This window comes from Protopterus annectens, chromosome 12.part0, assembly GCF_019279795.1.
Source record: "Protopterus annectens isolate FY-2018-M chromosome 12.part0, PAN1.0, whole genome shotgun sequence".
NCBI lineage: Eukaryota > Metazoa > Chordata > Ceratodontiformes > Protopteridae > Protopterus > Protopterus annectens.
In genome coordinates, this window is record NC_056746.1 from 1500724030 (window position 1) to 1500746403 (window position 22374).

The 22374-nt window shown below is 42.7% G+C and overlaps 1 protein-coding gene across 3 annotated transcripts in view; it reads right to left on the reverse strand.

Moving 5' to 3' along the window:
• TOM1L1 (target of myb1 like 1 membrane trafficking protein) overlaps positions 1 to 22374 on the reverse strand; it is a 1502644-nt gene that overhangs the window by 869748 nt on the left and 610522 nt on the right. For 2 of the 3 annotated variants that reach the window (XM_044090473.1, XM_044090475.1), the window contains 2 exons: positions 13947 to 13991; positions 10556 to 10669 (listed from right to left, as the gene is read on the reverse strand). In XM_044090473.1, the coding sequence (XP_043946408.1) occupies positions 10556 to 10669; positions 13947 to 13991 (159 nt within the window). The remainder of the gene's footprint in view (positions 1 to 10555; positions 10670 to 13946; positions 13992 to 22374) is intronic. The other variant, XM_044090474.1, reaches the window with a different exon arrangement.

The following is a 22374-nucleotide window of genomic DNA, read 5'->3' on the forward strand; positions in this document are numbered from 1 at the left end:
ATGAAATAGGGAATGAAAAGCTTGTAGAGCCCTCATCTCTTTTATGTTCATGTATTCTGACCTCTGATAAGGAGACCAGAGACTCTGGCCCTTTAGGGGCAAAAGAGTCACCCCACTGCCTGTCTGAGGCATCCATTAAAAGATCTTGAGTGGGGAACTGTAGCTTGAAAAGGAAACTTTGGACTGAGAGAGAGTTGATGAATCCACCAGTGAAGCTCGATCTTGAGTCAAACAAGAAAGAAACATGGAACTCCAGGGCATGGCAATGTTGAAGCCATACCAATATGAGGTACCACTGAAGTTTCCTAATATGGAGCCTGGTGAGAGGGAGCATGGGAATGGTGGAAACCATAAATCCCAATGTGACACCCGTGCCCTGGCCCAGCAATCAAGGAGCCTTAATCCTCATCATTAACATCAATCTCATATATGAGGAAAATATAACAAATACACACAGTAAAGTGCAATTTCCCTTAAGAGCACACAGAGATCACAGTCACTCTGGGGCTGGTCGCTCCTTTGCTCCCCAGGTCCCCAATAAGACTCCCCAGTGGCACAGCTATAGGGTCCAGATCTCAGCCTAGCTGGCCAAGCTAAAATCTCCAGCTCCCTCACTGTCCATCCAGCGCTTCGTGTCCCTGCCCAAGTAGCTGACACACATACACTTTGAGATAAGAGTTTACACAACCACACAGACACTTCTGGGGAAGACTGGCACAGGTTCTCCAGCTGTGCCCCTTTTACCAGACTATATGGTAGTACCACTTGCCACCACCCATCTAATATTTATCAGCTCCTCAAAGGGCCTTAAAAGGGTGTCCAATTATTACTGTGCAATATTATTATCCAATTGGTAGTATGACTAAACAGTCTCAAGGCTTATTAGAGTGACACTGGACAGTAAACGCTATAAATATGCAATGTACTCTAGAGCTTAAATTATCTCTGCACAAACCAGCCACATTTAAAAGGTTTTTAAAATATTTAATAATAAATAATTAAATCCACAAGACAATACTTTCTACTACATAGTCAGTGCTAGTCAAGAGTTCAGAGATCACACAGAAATACTTAAAATAATTCAGTAGTACAGTTCTGACATCACAGAAAAACACTTACTCTAATATTTCTAGTTCTAGCTATCTCTAAAAGAAAACACAAGTCTAAGATAACGTACATAAGACAACAGGCAGAGTGCTGTGAGTTGGATGATCAAGACAAAAATGCTTAATGCCTTCTGATTCTCTCTGTTTAAATTGAAATTGCAGTTCTGATAAACATTACATCATTATTTCACTTTCCTGGTGTTCCCAGGCTACACATTAACTGCATTTACATTCTTAACATCTCCCTTTTGTTATCTTGCAGCTGGTCAGGCACACAGCAATAAAAATACATTTGCATGTTTAAATCTAGCAATTTAAATTCTTGTTTAAAGCAACAGAAAGAATTTCTTCATCTAGACTTTTCGGCACCACTGTCTACTTCAAAGGGTCACCACATGTTTTACTTTGGTCAGTACAGTGCACTGTTGTCACATTTATTTCCAGTTCCACATGTAACAGTATTTCTTTACATTTAAGACAACAAGCCTGTAGTTTACATTCATATTTACAACTGACAGAATTATCTGCAAAATTCTACCTGGCTAGGCTGGCAGCCTTCACCCTTCTCTACCAGTCTTCACCCCCCCTTCCCCCGGAGACCTCAAGCTAGTTTTTCAAGTGACCCTTGAGAAATGCTGCTTGAGAGGGTTAGGCCTATTTGAGTGTACCTCACCCCATTCCCAATCTTGACAGCCCATCTCCATTGGAATTGCTAATCCCACTGCGGTGCTACACTGACATATCATATGCTTGCAACCCCAAGCTCCATCTTGGCAACTTGGCATTTTGCTGGCTAGCTCTGTTTAACCATATTAGGGGGTTGTGATCTGTCATAACATTGAATTTCCTTCCATACATATAAGGCTGGAGTTTCTGCAATGTCCACACTATGGCTAGACATTCCTTTTCTACAGCTGCATAGAATTCCTCCCTGGGTTGGAGCCTACCACTGAGATAAACCACTGGGTGCTCTTCCCCCTCTGAAGAAATCTGGCTAAGTACAGCCCCCACCCCATGGTTTGAAGCATGCACCTGCACAACAAATTCTTTGCTGTAATCTTGACTGGCTAACACAGGGGCTCCAAACAAAGCTTCTTTAAGCTTCTGGAATGCCTGCTCATACGCTTGGGTCCACACTACCTTACCTGGCCTGTTCTTCCTTGTCAGGTCTGTGTGGGAAGCAGGTATGGTACTATAACTGGGGATAAACTTTCCGTAGTACCCTGCTGTCCCTAAAAATGCCCTCACCTGCTTTTTAGTCACAGGTGCAGGCCATGCCTGAATGGCTTCCACTTTGGCAGGTTCTGGCCTTATCTTAACACTCCCCACTCTATGTCCTAGGTAGGAGACCTCTGCCATACCCACATGACATTTGCTTGGCTTAACGATTAACCCTGCCCTCTGTAGTGTGCCCAGCACCTCCCTGACATGCTGAAGGTGCTCTGGCCAGGAATGGCTGTAGATGGCAATATCATCTAGGTAAGCAAGGGCAAACCCTCCTGCTCCTGCTAGGATACAATCTATTAGCCTCTGGAAAGTTGCTGGGGCATTCTTCTTCCCAAAGGGCATCTTTGTAAACTCATACAAGCCAAAGGAGTCACAAAGGCTGACTTCTCTCTAGCACTAGGAGTCAAGGGCACCTGCCAGTAACCCTTGGTAAGATCAATGGTTGTAAGATACTTAGCCCCACCCAGCTGCTCTAGGGCCTCATCTGTCCTAGGCATGGGGTAAGCATCCGACTCTGTGTGACTATTTAATTTCCTGTAGTCCACACAGAACCTGGTGCTGCCATCCTTCTTTGGCACCAGCACCACTGGGGAGGCCCAGGGACTGTTAAACTCTTGAATCACCCCTAGTTCCAACATCTCCTGTACCTCCTCCCTCAGAGTCTGTCTGACTCTCTCAGGCACCCTATAAGGGCATGCCTAATAGGCCTTTGGGGTCCTGTATCCACTTGGCGCTGCACCAGGTGGGTGAACCCTGGTTTCCCAGTGAACATGTCCCCAAATTCCTGTAACGCTTATCGGATTTATCAAACCTGAGTAGTGGATAGCTGCTGGGACATTGCTACCCCTTCCACTGAGGTATCAGTCCAAGCCTCACTGAGGAGATCAGTCCCCAGATCTCCCTCAGACTCCTCCTGCAATCCACTGCAAATGCTCAGCACAAGGGCCTCCCTATCATGGTAAGGTTTCATCATGTTAACATGCTACAGTTTGTGCTCCTGCCTTCTGCCTAGCAGTTCCGCCATGTAGTTAACATCTGTTACCTTTCTTACCACCTTGTAGGGTCCCTCCCAAGCTGCTTGCAGCATGTTGTGTCTGACAGGAATGAGAACCATTACCTGCTGTCCCACAGAATACTCTCTATCTCGAGCATTCCTGTCATACCACACCTTTTTCTGTTGTTGGGCTTCTGCCAGGTTCTCCTGGGCCCAGCCCATGACTTCCCTGAGCTTTGTCCTGAGGTTTAGGACGTATGCTACAACAGACTCCTTGTGAAACTTGCACTTACCTTCCCACTCATCTCAAATTAAATTTAGAGGTCCCCTGGCCATATGCCCATACAGCAACTCAAAGGGTGAAAAACCTGTGGGTTCCTGGGGAACCTCTCTGTAAGCAAACAACAGATGGGGCAAATATTTGTCCCACTCCCTCTTAAACTGATCTGCAAATGCCCGTAGCATGGACTTGATTGTAGAGTTTAACCTTTCAACAAGACCATTAGTCTGGGGATGGTAGGGGGTAGTCTTCATGTGCTTCACCCACAGGACTTCCATAGAAAAGCCAGCAGTTCTGACATGAAATTGGCACATCTGTCAGTCAGCATTTCTTTTGGGAAACTTACCCTGCTGAAAATCTCTAACAAAGCATTTGCCACGTTCTCTGCCTCAATGGAGGACAAAGCTACTGCCTCAGGGTATCGTGTAGCATAATCCACTACCAAGAGGATATACTTTTTTCCTGTGGAACTTGGGGTACTCAGAGGACCCGCAATATCCATAGCTACCCTCTGAAATGGCTCCTCAATCACAGGCAAAGGCATCAAAGGAGCTCTCGCCTTGTCTCCTGCCTTACCTACCTTTTGGCACTGCTCACAGGTCCTGCAGCACCCTATTACATCTCTGGAAATTCCAGGCCAATAGAAGTTCTGCATAATACACCTCTTTGTACATTTTATGCCCATATGACCTACAAAGGGAATATCATAGGCTAGAGCTAGAAGCGCCAGATGATAGGCTCTAGGCACTACCAACTGCTGTACTCTCTCACATTCTAGCCCTCCCTCAGGGGTCCACTCTCTGTATACTAACCCTTTGTCCCAGTATACAGATTCCCCCTTTCCTTGAGAATCATATGCCTCCCTAGCTACCTGCCTCAGGCCTTGCAATGTAGGGTCTGAGAGCTGAGCCTGTATCAACTCTCTCCTTGTAATCCTTCCCAGCTCCCCTTCCACAGGAAGTCTGGCATCCTCTGACAGTGGTGCCTCACTGTCAGCCTGGGTACTACTACTCACCTCTGCATTTGCAGTCACCATAAGTATCCACAAGCAGCTGTGGTTCACATTCAGTCTCATTGCTACAGCATAGCTCACTCCCTGAAGTAACCACCTCAGCAGTCTGGGCTGCAAGTATGCAGTCTGTTTGGGTCTCCCCCAGGCTACCAGACTTACCTGCTTGTCTCTAAGCCTGACTGCATGTAACTGCACAAGCACAGGGTACTGCACTATCAAAATCATTCCCTATCAGGACATCTTCAGGTACATCCTCAAACACACCTACTTGCTGGCATCCTTTTCCACCCTCTCAGACAAGGTGAACCCTAGTCAAAGGTATTTGGAATGGGAGCCCTCCTAAAGCCCTGACTGGAGTAAACTTCCCAGGCAAGTAGTGCTCCTCTGTAACCATTGCAGGCTTTACAATGGTTATATCAGAGGCTGTGTCTCTCTTGGCAATGGCCTCTCTGCCATTCACTACAATAGGAAATAGCCTCTGGTGGTAGTTAGGTACCCTTGTTATCCCAAGACAACCTACTACTGGCATTTTGTCTTTCCCACTTACTGGCTCCCTCATCTTTGGTTCCCCACCTTGCCTCTGTGGACACCTGTATGCCACATGGCCCCACTGGTTGCATTCAAAACATTTAACCCTAGCTCCTGGATGTGCACCTGGACTAGTGGCTTCCCCAGCTACTGGCAGATTCTGTTGTGGCAGTCTGTGCTGCCCACCATGGGTTCCTTTAGACCTATGAGCAGTACTGGGGGTCCCCTTCCTGTGCAGGGCTGCCCTGCTTGCCAGGTATAGGTCTCCCTTCTTCCTCAACTCATCTGAAATAGCACATTGTCTATCAGCTAACCAGATCCTCATGTCCTCAGGCAAAGTGCTAAGGGCTTGTTCCCTCACCAAAAGGTCTGCCAGCCCTTTGAAAGTGGTGACTTGACATCCACTCACCCACCTATGGAAATAAGTGCCCAAATCAGCAACATATTCAAACACATTTTCATCTGCCTTGTGTCTGTGCTCACGAAACATTTTCCTATACGTTTTAGGTGTTAGCTTAAACAGTTCTAAAAGACAATTTTTTACAGCAGTATAATCAAAACATGCAACGTCAGACATTTTGGATGGAACAGTTACAGCTTTACCATGGAGTAAGGGGGTCAGGAACCGTACCCAGAGTCCGTTGTCAACTTCATACTGTTTACATAATACCCTCTCAAACATATGAATGAAACTATCAAAATGATCCCCCTCTTTAAACTGTGGAAGAAATGTACTGACCTTTTGTGCTTCTGGGGTCCATTTACTCCCTTCCCCATTACCTCCATGACTCTGGTGAAGAGTCAGCATCTCCTTCTCATGCTGCCTCTGCCTCTCTTGTTCCTCTGCTTGCAGATGTAACAGCTTCCGATTCTCCTCAGCCTGCAAATGCCGCAGTCTCTCATTTGCTTCTAATTCCACACACCTGGCCTCCAACTCAAGTCTCTTTAGCTCCAGCTGGATTTTTAAGTCCACTGCAGAAAGGTTGAGCTGTCCATTCTCTGAGGGGAATTATGTCTCCACTGCCAGTCTGATTGTCCTCCTGATTGCTGTTTTCTGATACAGCTGTAACCAAGGCTGCAACCAGCCTTAGTCAGGTTTCCATGCACCAGTCCCCAAGCCTGGCACATCTCCGCCAGCTGGCTCCTTGTCAGCTTTCCATACTCCTCTGCTGACATGCTGTCTGCTCACCCTGACTAACTATCCTAAATAAGGAAATAAAATAATTGTGATCTGAACTTTTGAGTATTCACTACATGGCTGTTTTACAGTACAAAAACACCTTCAAAATTCACTGTACACAAGCTACAGGATTCACTCTACCCACACCACTACAAGTCCATTAGTATTTGCCAACTAATTAATATGTGATGTGGATATCCCACCACTGCCAAACACAAATGTGAGGATATCCCAACCACTGCCACCACAAATGTGATGCCCGTGCCCTGACCCAACAGTCAAGGAGCCTCAATCCTCACCACTAACACCAGAGAGGGCATCTCATATACAAGGAAAGGATAACAAATACACACAGTAAAGTGCAATTTCCCTTAACAGCACACAGACATCACAGTCAGTCTGGTGCTGGTCGCTCCCTTGCTCTGCAGGTCCCCAATAAGACTCCCCATTGGCACAGCTATAGGGTCCAGATCTCAGCCTAGCTGGGCAAGCTAAAATCTCCAACAACCTCTCTGTCCAACCAGTGCTTCATGTCCCTGCCCAAGTAGCTGACACACACACGCTTTGAGATAAGAGATTACACAACTACACAGACACTTCTGGGGAAGGCTGGCACAGGTTCTCCAGCTGTGCCCCTATTACCCAGACTATACGGTAGTACCACTTGCCACCACCCAGCTAATATTTATCAGCTACTCAAAGGCCCTTAAAAGGGTGTCCAATTATTACTGTGCAACATTATTATCCAATTGGTTGCATGACTAAACAGTCTTAAGGCTTATTAGAGTGACTTGGACAGTAAAGTCTATAAATATGCAGTGCACTCTAGATGCCCACTCAAAACACCTTCAGAGGGTCAGATCCCTGATGTGACTCTATAACAGTGGTAGGAATTTCCTCCCTCAATAAAAATCTGAGGAATCCTCCTTGGTCCCACAGACATTATCAGCCAAGGTTGCACCTCAGTGTCAGGTACAGATGTTTGAAAAGCCTCCGAGGACATTGGAAAATTTGGATTCATGCCAGACTTTAATGGAATCATGGCAGTGGAATCAGAAGGAAGCACTGGACAGGCATCAGGGCTTTCGCCAGCCTCTAGGGAGAGGTACAGGGGAGGCTGGACAGCAGCCAGATTGGGCCTGACTTTTTTGGGCCTTGTTGGCAGTCAGCTGGCTCATGGGATGGCAGGATTCCACCATAGCACCGAGCTAACAACTTAAGATATTGGTTCTCAAGGTTTATGGAAAAAGGACAGGCAACTATGTATGGTCTTAGACACAAGTGCCTGGCAGATAGAACACTGCATATCATTAAGGGAAGTGCCTAAACAAAAAGGCACTGGTCATGATGGTATTTATAAGGAATTTGCCTCCCACACTGGCATTTTCCCTTTCTGGATGACATGAACACAATGCCAAACAAGAATAGAAAGAAACAGAAGAAACTCCAACGAGATACTTATCTGAAAAAAATGGCTTGGTAACCATCACAGGAAAAGGGCATTCAGACTGATGGATAATAGTGGTGCTTGGACTGGCAGCAAAGAAGTTCTGATGGTTTGTGTCTGTATGTCACCTTTATGCACTACGCCATGCATGGGAAGCATACATGTGATGTATGGTGCCTATAACAGCTGACAACTTTGGTATAGTTCAGAGAAAGAACGGTTCTGCCACCAATCCTGCTAAAAACTTGAAAACTTTTAATAAGAATAAAACAATGATAAAATAAAACACACTGGCTTTCATGTTTTTAGCAGGATTGGTGGCAGAAAAGTTCTTTCTCTGAATTTTGTACTTTGATGTGTTCTGCCTTTGGTGACGCTACCTACTTTTTCTTTTTTGCTTGCAAATTTGGTATAGTGGTTGGACAATGGGTTATGCTTGGTAGGAGATCCCTTAGGTGAAAAGTGCAAGAGTGATATGGAAGGGCATCATATATTCCCAGTTGCCTCTTTCTTGGAGGAAAACTTCTTTGGAATCTGCTTGGAGTATAAAAATACCTATGCAAACATTCTCAAGCAAAAATCTTGAATCTTACAGACTTTGTTGCATATTTAGAAGCCATACATAAGTCCTACCATTGTTTCTTTGAGAACTGCATATCCAGTTTCTCTTCCCAATCTTTTCTAACCTCCACTGATTGATTGCTACAGTTACCTATTTTCTGTACCCCTAATTGCAGACCTTGCAATTGAAAAAAATCTCCCTTCTCAATTCTCATGTTGTTTAAGTTCTCAGAATACTTTCTGCTTCTTCATGAATATAATAATCTATATGGATGTTGTTATTCTCCTGAAGGATCTGCATCCAAAATACCACAATCTCTCCTTATTTATTGAATTCCTCTCTGATTTATCAGCATCCTTTTCCACTTTGAATTGCAGCTTTCTGCTTCTGTTATGTATATGAGCCTTAATTGTGTAGCTCTAAAACATCCTTTCAAGTGAGGTAATCCTAAACCACCTTGTTCTACTGGAAGGATCAGCTTATCCCACTTCACCCTTGTCCTCTTGCCCTCCCAAATAAATTCCTTCATCTTCTCATCTGGTTTATAAAAACATGCCAGAACTGTATATAAATCTAAAGGGTTTAAAAACATTTTCACTGCATGTATCTTGCTATCCATATCCATAAAGAAGACATTACAGTTTCTCAGTTTTTGCTTTATCTTTTGTTTCTTCTCCCAAATATCCTTAGCTGTCATAACAGAATCCTTTTTAATCCATACTCCTAAATACTTTATTTTACTGTATCCCTATAAATATGGGTACTGCTGAACCAATTCATGTGTGGGTACACAGTTACAGCTATAGCATTTGTTTTACCTTTATTAATTATATAATACTTGAAACTGTTTCAAAATGGTCCACAACACTGGGATTTTATTTTCTGGTTTTGTCAGGTACAAAATAATATTGGCTGCAAATAAAGCCAACTTTTCTTGATTAGCATACCAATTATATCCTTGAATTTCTGAGTCCCAATTTTCTTTGCCAGTGGCTCCAAATGTAAAATAACAAAAGGGAAAGAGGACACTCCCTGCCTGGTTCCTCTGCTCAAGCACAACTTGTCAGACAGGAACCCTCCCAATTTAATTTTTGCTCATATATCCTGCTAATTAACTTTATTATTGTATCAGAAAATACAGATGTCTCTATTGTCCTCCTCATAAAATCCCAGCATACTCTGCTGAATGCTTTTTTTGCATCCCACCAAGAATACTGGTATTTTTTTCCATTCTGCTTCCCTCTGGATCATCACTGTTCTACTAATGCTGTCAAATGTTTGCCTTCCCTCCACAAAATCACACTGACCCATATCTATTCATTTAGGCAACACCTTTACCATTTTCTTAGCTATTATAAACATAAACACTTTATAATCATGGTTTAAAATTGAAATGGGCTTATATGAAGCTGGATTTGATGGGTCTTTACCATCTTTAGTTATTACAGCCACCACTGCTTTCTTCCAGTCTGTTGGTGTTTCCCCTCTTTTTAAAATACTGTTAAACAAAATATTTCAGATCGTTATCACTTTCTTCCCTCCTAGCTTCCCAGCTTCAACAGGAATACCATCTATTCATGGAGACTTTCCTGCAGACTGATTATATATCACCATTTTTGCTCACCTACTCCTGTCTTAACTGTTAATTGTTGAGCCTCATCTACATCTAATCTTGGCATATTTAATTCTTACAAGAACATTTCCAATTGTGCTCTTTCTTGATTTTCACCTTTATCTGCTTTATACAAATTTTCATACAATTTCTGAAATATCTCTAATACCTCTACAGGATCTCTGGTTATTTTTTCCTGTTATAGGCTCCCTAGGTTTGGCAACAAGCCTTTCTGCATTCTGTTGCCTAAGATGTTGTGCTAAAACATTTGTACTCTGGAGTTATTATTAAAAAAAACAATTGCTTAACAGCAATCTTTCTAAACTCGTGCATGTTAATCAGACACTCCTTTATTTTCTCTTTAGCATTCAGCATTTGCCCCTCGTCTTGTTCTGTAAGATCTCCCTTATTCGGCAATACCTCAACCTTTGTCAGCGCCTTTAAATAATTCCTGTTACCTACTTGCTATGCCTTTTTTATTTTAGAGTTAAATATTTCAGCAGAAAATTGTTGTGATAATGAAGCACATTTTATGCATGCATTCCTGACAGTGCTGACTACTGTTCATATCTCTGTGCCAGAGGATTAAGATAAAGTTCTGTTTTACCTGCTCAGATGTCATTGTTGTTATACAGGTCATTTGTGGTCCAGCTGTTGGTTTCAAGGATACAGAAGAAGATGAAGTAGATACTGGTGCTGAGGTCTGTGATGAGGCAATATTCTGGAATCAAAAGAGACAAAATCTGTGTATAAAAACAAAAAACAATCATTATAAAAGCAATAGAGGTCATAAACTAATGGCCCCATGACTAAAACGTACCTCAATAATGAATTATGGATACTTCATAAGTTCCATATGACTAATAGCCATACCGGATTAGTCTTTAAGGCCCATGCCACTCAGAAGTAGATACAGTACTGTGCTATGCTGTGCACTGCAGCTCTGTCTGGTTCTGGCCTTTTGCTGCATGCATAAGGCATGATGAGAAGGGACAGTACCACCACCTACATAACAATGCACCTAAAAACACCAGTAGTATGCGGTACAATGACAAATCGGGGCCCGGGAGCACCACTCTATGCACCTACAAGTCCAGCTCCATACATAAGTTGCTGGTGCTTCCACCTGCTGACTAGTAATATGACAGGCATGCCAGGGAAAGGCTGTTATGTCATATACATCAGTGAAAGAGGGGCAGACACAGCAGCCGGTTTGCTTTAAGTACGCACGTGAAATCTTCTTACAGTGAAGTGAGGTAAATAAGAATACGTGTTTTGTTCTACAGCTGTTAAATACTACAGCAGTTCCAGAAAATATGAATGAAAAATAATAACATTAAAGTAATTTAGCCAGTTTTTGCAAACATGTTTAGCAGACACTAATTCTGAAGTCTTACTGTAACAAATGGGTTTCCTGCCAATGGACATTGTCTAAACTAAATTAAAAACATCCCAGTGAAGCCTTTTCTTTTCTGCAGATATCAAGATTAACCCTAAATCATTTTAATATAATGTAGTGTAAACAAATGTACTACTCATAACTGTTCTAGCATTAAACCTCCCAGTCACACTGCTTTGCATGATTTTCTCATGATGATGGACATCTTCTTTTTATTAGTTTGACACTTTCTGGCCTTCACTAGCATTTAACGGAATGGAAAATAATATCTTACTCAAATGTGTAACTGCTGCTTAGCAATATTACACTATCCTTTTACACGCTGATAAGTATTATTACATTAATTTGTTTTTTGATGCTTCTTTCCTCCACAACTGCCAGCCATCAACCCCCCCCTCCCAATCAGTCCTAAGCCCACTCATTCCTCCATACTGGGTATCCTCAGCATGATGGTCAGAACTGCCAGAGGTGGTGTGGGCTCTCGCTGGCATCCTAACAATGACAATGTGTCTGTCAGGTCCCTTACCTCACTTCTGAGGGCTAACATAAGCACCTGTATTACCACAGGACATCCTACTCCCTCCTGATGTGCCTGCATGCCTTCAGCCACAAGTTAATGACTATTGTCACTAACCTGGAGTCATCAAATCTATGTCCCCTGTGAGTTCCGGCCATTTCAGTGTTGCACAGGTCTTCTCACAGAGAAATTAATAAGGTAAGTACATGCCTATGTTATATCCAAATCTGAATGCCCTGTGCAGTTTGTTACTTTTAGGAATAATGTCAAATAGTACCCATAAATTCTTTCTTAGTAGCAGAGTCCAGAAGGAGAAATAAAAGCAGAAGGCTCAAGCAAACAAAACAGGCCTCTTTACTGGACTCATGATTGAAACAATAATGGTTTGTGAAAGTGTCAACTGATAAAGAAATGGGTACAGCACAGACATTAACAGTGGATACATGTATAGTGGTGATTGCCTAATCAGAGGCCATCCCTCATCCACTCATGATGAGTGAGCTGACATCAGAGTCACACTCCTGCCTCCTCCTGACCAGTTCTTCCTGTGCTCGTGCCCCTATTCGATGTTGGTGATATCAGTCATGGTCTGAGCTATATCCCTCATAGCCTGGCAGCGATTATAATTTCATATTATGTAATCATTTTCTAATACTTACTATATCCTACTCACTGTTGTGGGGAACTGGAGCCAATCACATTGGGCAACAGGAGTTAGGCATGAGACTAAGGTGTGGGCATGTGTAAATGTAACAGTGATAATGGAAGCAGTAACAAGAGGTGTTAATTAGGTGTTTGCTAAACCTGACATAAATTAAACCTGCAGTTAACCACTTTATACGCTACATAATCAGACCTAACTGCTAAACAACCTCTCAATCACTATTGCACATGCATCAAATACAAATTACACAAAAAGATATTTTCCAGACTAAAGTCATCTGTTAAGTAATTCCAGTTCTTTGCTTCTACAGCTGATTACCCGAAAACTTCAAGCAATACTTTTCCCCACAAGACATTACTTAACTCCATAACTTTTTATGCTCACTCTGTAAACCCTCCCTACATTAACCTCATAACTTTACACTAAGACATCAATGCAAAATTTAACTCTATCTCTCCTTTTTCAATCCTCTACCCTCTGATACACTATCTCTCCATCCCACGCACAACTGCTTTCCCACCTTCAAAGCACCCACCTGCCTCTACTGTACTTAACTTGCTGTTCTGCCTGCCTTCACCATCCATCACTGTTCTACCTGCCCTCTACCACCCACATTATTATCTTATCTGGATCAGTGCTTTACTCTGATCAACAGATACATAGATAGATAGATAGATAGATAGATAGATAGATAGATAGATGAAAATACTCTTTAGAACAAGCATCATTGTTGAATCCCTTCACCTATAATACGTAAATACACTCTCCATGTCATCTGATTTGTACAGAGGCCATGAGCAATATGTCACTTTTAGGGATTTTTATCTTGATTCCCAGGCTTGCTACCACTTTCTTTAATTTTCTAGTTCTCACCATTAAGTGAACATGCTATCCTTGTCAGTGTTACATGACTAAGAGGTTGTGTCTAGTTTCCACATTCCCTATTCCAGTACCCATATTTCTGCAAGCAAACCTGCAAACACATACATAAAAAAAAAACAAAATAAAATTATATACCTGCCTAATATTCAAGAACATTCATCCAGTGAAGCTAAATTAAAAGGTCATGCAAATAATGGGAGATTCCTGGAGAGTAATACATACTCACTTCACAGATTCATCTCACAGATAAATTAATAAGACAAGTACATGCCTCTGTTATATCCAAATTTGTAAGCCCTATGCACTTTGTCACTATTAGGAATAATATCAAGCAGTATCTACAGATTCTTTCTTAGTGGCAGAGACCAGAAGGAGAAATAAAAGCAGAAGGCTCATGTAAATTAAGCAGGCCTCTCTACTGGACTCATGAGTCAAGTAATAGTACCTAGTGCAAATGGCAACTGATAACCAAATAGGGAGAGGACAAATGACTACAGTGGACACATTCTTAAAAAAGGCACAGGAAGTAGACTCACCTCTGGTGGAGTGGCATTTGAAGCACTGTCAGTACTCAAGTTCACCTTGATGATAGAAAAAATACAAGTAAAAAAGCATTTTTTTAATTAGGAAGAAAATTGAAAACTTTGCAAAATAACACAGACAACCTGATTTCAGAAAAACATTCAAGGTTAGTTTTACTGATTCTGGCAATGAGGTACTAGAAGAAGTAACAGGAAAAGAAGAAAGAAAGAAAGAAAGAAAGAAAGAAAGAAAGAAAGAAAAAGAAAGAAAGAAAGAAAGAAAGTAAGGAGAACACTAGAAATGTGTCTGAGGGGAGTTGGTCAGCACATTCAGTACATTCACTTCAGACTGTAAAAGGGTTTGACTGCAAGAAGGTAAACTCCACTCTGCAGATGGTAGGGGGCTGTCCACCACTCTACAGCCCTCTGACAGTGGTCTGATGTCACCAGGTGGTTTCTAAAGTCATTAAGAGTCAACAGCCACTGACTCACATTCATTACTATGTGAGCAAAAATAACAGTAAATATTCTGACCATCAGGAATCCAGAAAGATGCTGAATGGTATGGGCTTCTACCTAACAATGCAATCACATCCAGGCCTTCAAGGTCCTTTCTTTCTGGCCCTCTCAATGTATGTGAATGACAAACTGCAGAAAATCCAAGTCCAATTCAATGAAGAAAATTCTCTGTGCTGAAATGAGATGATTTCCCATGTTTGGGGATCAAGGAAGGAACTGAACAAGAGATGCCACCAAGAAGGGCATTGATAAGGCTACCAGAATCAAGTCCTCAACAATGGGAAACATGATGATGCCCTTTCCCTGAAAGGCCTCTGCCACCACAGCTAGAACTACAGTAAACAGTCTGGGTACAGAAACAAAAAAAGGTAACAGCAGGAATTTATACTTTAAGTTATGACCATCTCAGTGCAAATGAAGGAATTTCCTGTGAGGATCATTGGCAATGACATGTCAGAAGAAAGCATCCATCATGTCCAGCAGTGACACACAGATATTTTGTAGAAGTAGGAGAAACATTTTCTGGGGTGTCTCCATCTGGGAAATGACAAACTAGATGATGCACTCACTGACTGAGGCAAGACTAGGATTTCTTCCAAGTTTTCAAGGAGGAAGGGTTCCACAATTACCCTTCTTTCAAAACAAATGGGTTTTCAAAGGAACTCTTGGTGGTGAAGACTTTCAGCACCAAGACAAGGAGATTTAGGGCAATGTACAGAAACCACTGGTCTCTGGTTATGTTTTTTTCAGTCTGAGGAACATTGACTATGGAACCAACCTCCCTAATGCAGTACAGACAGGCAGCAAGGACAACAATGGAGCTCCATTTATAGAAGACTTTGTAGATGAATTAGCATTGAAAGCTAAACAATAGGGAACAATTTAGTTAGAGCCTCCTTTCTTAGTGCAGGAGACGGCTTTTTCTTCCAGGGATTGGATGGTTCAAAATAAGAAGAAGGAGAACAGACCCCCAGAGGTAATCATAAAGAAGTTCTCCAGTGATTAACACTAGCTTCCTTACTTGCATGTATTTCATGTGACCTTGTGAAACCTGCCAAATAGAATGACTTTCACAATTCATTTTGAAAAGAGGATAACCACTGCGGCTATAGTTAAAGTATCAGTAGAATCAAACATGCTACAAGTTACATGGAAATCCACTAAATACCCACCATACGAGTCCTGCTTTCATCCAATAATGATTAAGCTCTGTTAGCTTCTCTACAGCCCTACCTTAACAAGGAAGGACTGCAAATCAACAGATGACACAATTAATGGTCATGATTGTGACAATTGGGGAGAGATGGGCAAAGGCTGCCAGCCTAGTCAAATAGAATTTGATACATAATTCTATCAACTCTATAAATAAATGTAAAATACAGGCATGTTTTCTTGAGTGTAAAAAAATACTGTGAAATGTGGAACTGCAAAATATGTGACAACATTGTACTCTACTGGCCCAGTGAAGCATGTTGTGGCCCTTTCATGTTAGAATTCAGCTCCAGTGAGTCTGGATGAAGGTTTCATGCCCATTGTTTTAAGGCTAAAGTTTATGACCAGAATTTACATGTGGAAGGTGCTTTATTGCTCTGGTTTCTGCTACAGTGTATATGTGAAATGCCTTGTATTGTTGGTTTCTGATCAGGTGCTAGATTGCTAAATAATGCAGTTTGTGGCCTGATAACTCAGACCAGGTGTCAAGATGATGCAATCTGAATACTGGGAAAACCTAAGTGTCAAAATTATGTAATTTGGGAGGGCCTCAGCAGAGCTGTTGGTTATATTTTAAAAACTATTGTTCATTGAGGGACTGGGAGCATTTTGATCTTGGATCTCTAACTCAGCACTCTGCCTAAGCTCACATGTACATTTTAGCACTGTGATTTCTTGTAGGAATAGTTAAAGCTAGTAAAGATTAATTAGGTATTTTTCTTTGACATCAGACTTGTACTGCTGTATTATTTTAAGTTTCTGTGTGATCTCTGAACTCTTAGATATCTCTGTGGTATAGTAGTTTTGTCTTGTGTTTTAATTATTTATTATTAAATATTTTTAAAACCTTCTACCTGTAGCTGGTTTATGCAGAGAAAAAGTATGTTTTAGAATACATTATATATTTATAGAGTTTATTGTAATAAGCCCTTCCAGTAAGCCTTGAGACTGATTAGTCATACTACCATTGGATTATAATATTGTACAATAATAATTGGACACCCTTTTAAGGGCATTTTAGTAGCTGATAATTAACTGGGTGGTGGCAGGAATTACTACTGTATGGTCTGGGTAAAAGGGGCACAGCTGGAGAACCTATGCCAGCCTTTTCCTAGGAAAGTCTGTGTGGTTGTACAACCTCTTCTCAAAGTGTGTTTATGTGTGTGTGTGTGTGTGTGTGTGTGTGTGTGTGTGTGTGTGTGTGTGTGTGAACTACCTGGACAGAGACACGAAGCACTGATGGACAGAGAGGGTACTGGAGGTTTTAGCTTGCCCAGTTAGGCTGAGACCTGGACCCTAATGGGGACCTGTTGAGCAAAGGAGCAACCATCCCCAGACTGACTCTGATCTCTGTGTGCACTTAATGGAAATTGTACTTCACTGTGTGTATTAGTTATCCTTTCCTCTTCTCGGAGACGACCTCCCTGGTGTTAGTGGTGAGGATTGAGGCTCCTTGATTGCTGGGCCAGGGCACGGCCATCACAGTGATGCCCAAAGTGGCAGAGAAAAGGCCACCTTGCCCATGTTGTACAAAGTTCCTTATCAAGCACCAAAGTCACCAGCTGCTGCCACTGCTAGTTGTGCTGGTCAGCAGAGATCAAGTCAGAAAGTACAGTTGTGTACACTTACCATAAATGTAGATGTTCGAGTGTATTCACTGTTGCAGTCATTACATTTGGGTTATCCTGCTGGCAGGTTTCCCTCAGTCGGCCTGAATTCCAAAGTCTTGGGTCCTGCTTCGGTTGCTGTCGCCTCTTCCCTGACGTCAGGTCGTCAGGTGTATAAAGATGCAGCCGACGCCATTTTATTTAGTTTTTCTTGCCCCAGATGTCAGATGCCCCCAAAAAGGTAGGCTAAAATTATGTAAGTAAAGCATGCATGCACCAAAATAAGCTTTATCTTCATCTACAAGCAAATACACCACCTACGTTGTATAGATTAGAGAAGTAAAGATAAGTTCCAGCAAAAATAAGGGGGATGGCGGGTGGGTAACCTGGACTGCAACAGTGAATACACTCGAACATCTACATTTATGGTAAATGTACACAACTGTACTATGTTCTTTGTGTTTCACTGCTGCAGTCATTACATTTGGTTTGAGTCCCAAAGCTATGGTTGAGGGGCTGGAGCTAAACAGCATTAGGAGCGGCTATGAGGCCCTGCAGAACTGCAGTGGCAAAGCCTGCCCTGGATTTAGAGTAAAGAGGCAGATTGCAATGTTTTGTAAAGGTATGCACTGAACTCCAAGTAGCAGCCTCCAAAATGTCTTTGGTTGGTACTCCCCTGAGAAAGGCTGCAGACGTGGCTGCAGCTCTGGTTTAATGTGGCCTAATGCCCTTAGGCACTGGTTTGCCATGCTGTGAGTAGCAGAAACGAATGCAGTGACCTATCCACTTTGAAATAGTCTGCTTGGAGATAGCTTTTCCTTGTGATGCTGTGGCATATGCCACTAGTAATTGCTCTGTCTTTCTGAAAACTTTAGTTTTGTCCAAGTAGAATCTAAGTTGTCTGTGTACATCCAAAAAACGCAGAATTTTCTCCCCCTTGTTCTGTGGATTTGGATACAAGGTTGGCAAATGAATTGTTTGGTTAATGGCTACACTGGATACCACCTTAGGCATAAATGTAGGGTTTGTTCTGAGAGAGACCCTGTCTGGATAGAAAATGATAAAGGGTTCCACAGCCATGAGTGCCTGTAGCTCTGAAACTCGTCTTGCAGAAGATATTGCTAGGAGCAGAGCTGTTTTCCAAGATAAGAACTTTATGTCCGCAGTAGCAGCTGGCTCAAAAGGAGGTAAGGTGAGTTTTTCCAAGACATAATTGAGGTCCCATGCAGGTATTGGCGTTCTCCTTGGAGGCCTTAAGTTTTTGGCTTCTCTGAGGTACTGCTTAATAAAGGATGAGAAACGAGTGGTGGCTCTATATTGTAACGAGCCGAAATGGCAGAGGCATGGATTTTAATTGATGAAAAAGATAGGCCTTTGTCCAGCATCTCAGTTAAATATTGCAAAATCTGAGGAATATTTGGGACAGCTGTATCAGTTCCTTTCTAGTACTAGGCCTTCTGGCTTCTAAAATGACATCCATCACAGCTTTACTAAGAGGTGTGGTTTGTATGACTACATTATCTACCATGCTGCCAGGTTTAAGTTCCTGAGTTGGCTGTGCAGAATCTGACTGTTTTGCTGGGACAGTAGATGAGGTATTTGAGGTAAGGTCCAGGCTGGGCATTGGGACAAGTTCCTTAAGATCGGATACCAGTACTAGCATGGCCAGTCTGGGGCAATCAGAATCATTTTTGGTTTCTCCTGCCTGACCTTTAGGAGTACCTTGGGGAGGAGAGGCAGTGGAGAAAAGGCATATACTGATAGATTTGTCCAGTTGAAAGATAAGGCGTCCACTTTCCAAGCTTGTCTGTGATAAGTCCTTGTGCAGAATCTTTTTAGTTGATTGTTTTGAGGAGAGGCAAATAGATCTATGTCCAGGCGTCCCCATTTCATTGTTATCATGCTGAAGACTTTTGGATCCAGGTGCCACTTGTGGAGATCCATGAGGTTTCTGCTTAGTTCGTCTGTCAAGAGTGTTTTCCTTTCCTGGCAGGAATTGTGCCTGCAGATGAACTTGGTAAGTCAATGCTGTGTCCCATAAAGCCATGTCTAGTCTGCACAGGGGGTAAGAATGAGTGCCCCCCTGCCTGTTTATGTACCACATGACCGTGGTGTTGTCTGTCTTTATCAGTAGTCGTCCCGGATGAAGTAGGTCCTTGAAGGCTGTCAGGGCATTCTGAACAGCTAGCATCTCTTTTTGATTGATATGTAGATGCTTTTGGTTTGTGGACCAGGTTGCCCTGAATGCCTCTTCCTGCCATGTGTGCCCCCCAAGCATAATCTGATGCATCCATTGTTAGGCTCTGCCTGGCTGGGGTAGTGAGAATGGCTGTCCCTTGTTTTGGTGACAAGCCTTTGCCCACCATTGAAATTCCTGTTGCAGGCAGGGAATTAGAGTAATCATTGTTTCCAGGCTGTGGCAATGTTGTGTCCAGGCACTTTTTAGGTACCACTGAATTTTCCTCATATGCAGTCTTGCATATGGAATTAGTAAGATGCAGGATGCCATGAAGCCCAAAGCCTGCAGAATTTTTCTTGCAGATAACTTAGCCTTTTGCCACTTCCTTGAAATAGGTAGTCAGTTGCCTTTGTTTGTCTGGAGTGAGATAAGCTATCTGGGCAGTTGTATTTAAGCTTGCACCCAGGAATATTATCTCTTGAGAGGGTACTAGTTTTTATTTCTTTTTGTTGACTATGTACCCTAGGCCTGTTAAAAGTCTTATCACAAAAGTCAGATGCTGTAGTAGGATGTCCTTGTTCTCTGCTTGTATGAGGCAGTCGTCCAAGTAAGGATATATTTGTATTCCTCTTTGTCTGCAGTAAGCAATTACTGGTGCCAGGCACTTTGTGAAGACCCTGGGTGCAATAGATAAGCCAAAGGGCAGTGCAGAGAATTGGTAATGATTTGAGCCATCCTTGAATCTGAGGTATCTTCTGCATGATTCTCTGATTGCAACATGCAGGTATGCCTCTTTTAGGTCTAAAGTCACGAGCCAAGCCTTGTTGCCCAGCATGGGCAGAAGCTGCTGTAAGGTCAACATCTTGAATTTTGGTATATTCAGGAAAGTGTTTAGAATAGATAGGTCCAGTATTGGTCTCCATGCTTTGTCCTTTCTGGGTACCAAGAACAGTCTTGAGTAAAATCCTTGTCCCTGCTCTTGCTGTGGTACTTGTTGAATAGTTCTCATGTCCATGAGTGCTGCGCCTTGTTTTTGGGCCTCTGCCCATTGATTTTTTGGCAGGTCTGACCAACCGTTTGCCCTTGGTAGGGTATGGAAATGAAACTTGTAGCCTTGTAACACTATGTCTAGAACTCATTTGTCATGGGTTATAATGTGCCAATTTTGAGAAAAAAGTGCTAGTTTTCCCCCTAAGGGTGCTGCCAGAAGATAAGTGCTTGGCGCAGGCAGGGGGAAGTCATTGGGACTGTTTCCTGCATGATTATGATTTGTCCTCGCCACCTTTGGAGGTAGAAGCACTCCACTGCTTAGACCTGTAGGATCCTTGCGGCTGTGATCTGCCTCTAGGGCATCCCTTTGAGGTCTGTCTGAGACTGGAAAAGACCAATTCTTTGTAGGCCAGTGTCTGCTAAATCTAGGTGGCTGCACCTGTAAGAAATCCTTGACCGTTTGCATATATTTAGCTTTGTCCTCCATTTTCTTTAACACCTCTTCTGCCTTAACACCAAACAAGGTATCATGTTGTAAAGGAGCATCTAATAATTTTGCTTTAACATGGTCAAGGCAGATTTTGTTCCTTTAACCAAGCATGCCTCCTAATGACGGAACCCGTAACAGCGGCCCTGCAGGAGGCCTCCAGAGAATCAAACCCACATTGCAAAGTATGCTTTCCAACTTGTTCAGCTGCATGCAATAAATCCTGCATTTCTTTGTTTTCTGCTCATTCAGAATTTGCCATCATTTTCTGTTTAAGCTGTGTCATGATATATTGCTGATATTCGAGCATATGAAACTGACAGTTTAAGGCCCTTATAGACAAAGTAGCAGATGTGTAAATCTTTTTCCCCATCTATCCAGAGCCCTAGAATCCCTGTCAGAGGGGGTAGGATTTTTTGCAGTAGAAGCCTTGACCCCTTTTGGACCCTGAGAAATAGTTTCTGGGTCTGCAGTAGGGTTTTTGAAAATGAATTTATGAGAGTCAGGGACCCTGTAGTATCTGTCCGGCTTAACAGGTGCTGGAGGTAAAGAGTCAGGGATCAGACTAGACTCCGAGAACACATCATCTACAATTTCCAACACAGGTGGAATAGCTAGAGGCCTGTGTTGAGGTAGCAAAAGGAAGTCTCTAAGCCTTTTCTTAGATTCTGAAAAATCTTGGCTCTCCAGTGGAAGTGCTCCCTCATGGTATGCAAGGTTTCCCCAAAAGAGTAGTCCCCAGGAAGAGAAGCTGAAGGAATTGATTCTTCAACATCAGAATCCTCATGGGGGGAAGAGAATATTCCTGATCAGAAGAGGAATCAGAAGAAATGGAAACCTGATCTGAAGATTCATAGTCTGTCTCTTGCCTAGGCCTCTTATCAGGAGGGGGATGGGAACCTCTGATCAAGGTAATTAAGTCTTCGGCCATTTTGAGCATCTCTTTTTTGGGTATGGAGGCCTGTCCCTGTGACTGGTGAACTTGTTTCTTTGCCTTTAAAGGTGTTTTAGTCTTTGTCTTTGAAGTCGGTTTAATATATAATTGTTTAGGACCGAATACACCCTCAGAAGCCAAGCCTGCTCAGCGGCTCCGGACCCATCTGAGGGAATAATCTCTGAGGCTCCAATACCTTGAGTTTCCTGTGGCCTGGCCGACTCCACATGGGAGTCAGTAGCGGCCTGCGACTCTAAAGTAGCGGGTGTCAGGGGCTGCGAAAGTGCGTCACTGAGAACCGGCGAACCAGTGACTTGCTTAGGAGAAGCTTCGTCGGTTTTGGACCTCGGTTGCCTGTCCTTTTCTTTTTCTTTGCATTTTTTGTGAACTCCAGTAGTCGGATGGCTATCCGACGACATTGTATAATTAAATCTTCGCCCAAAATAGCTTAATGCAAAATCGTACCGATGCTTAATAGTGCGTTGGGTAAATCTAGCACAAAACCAACAAACTAG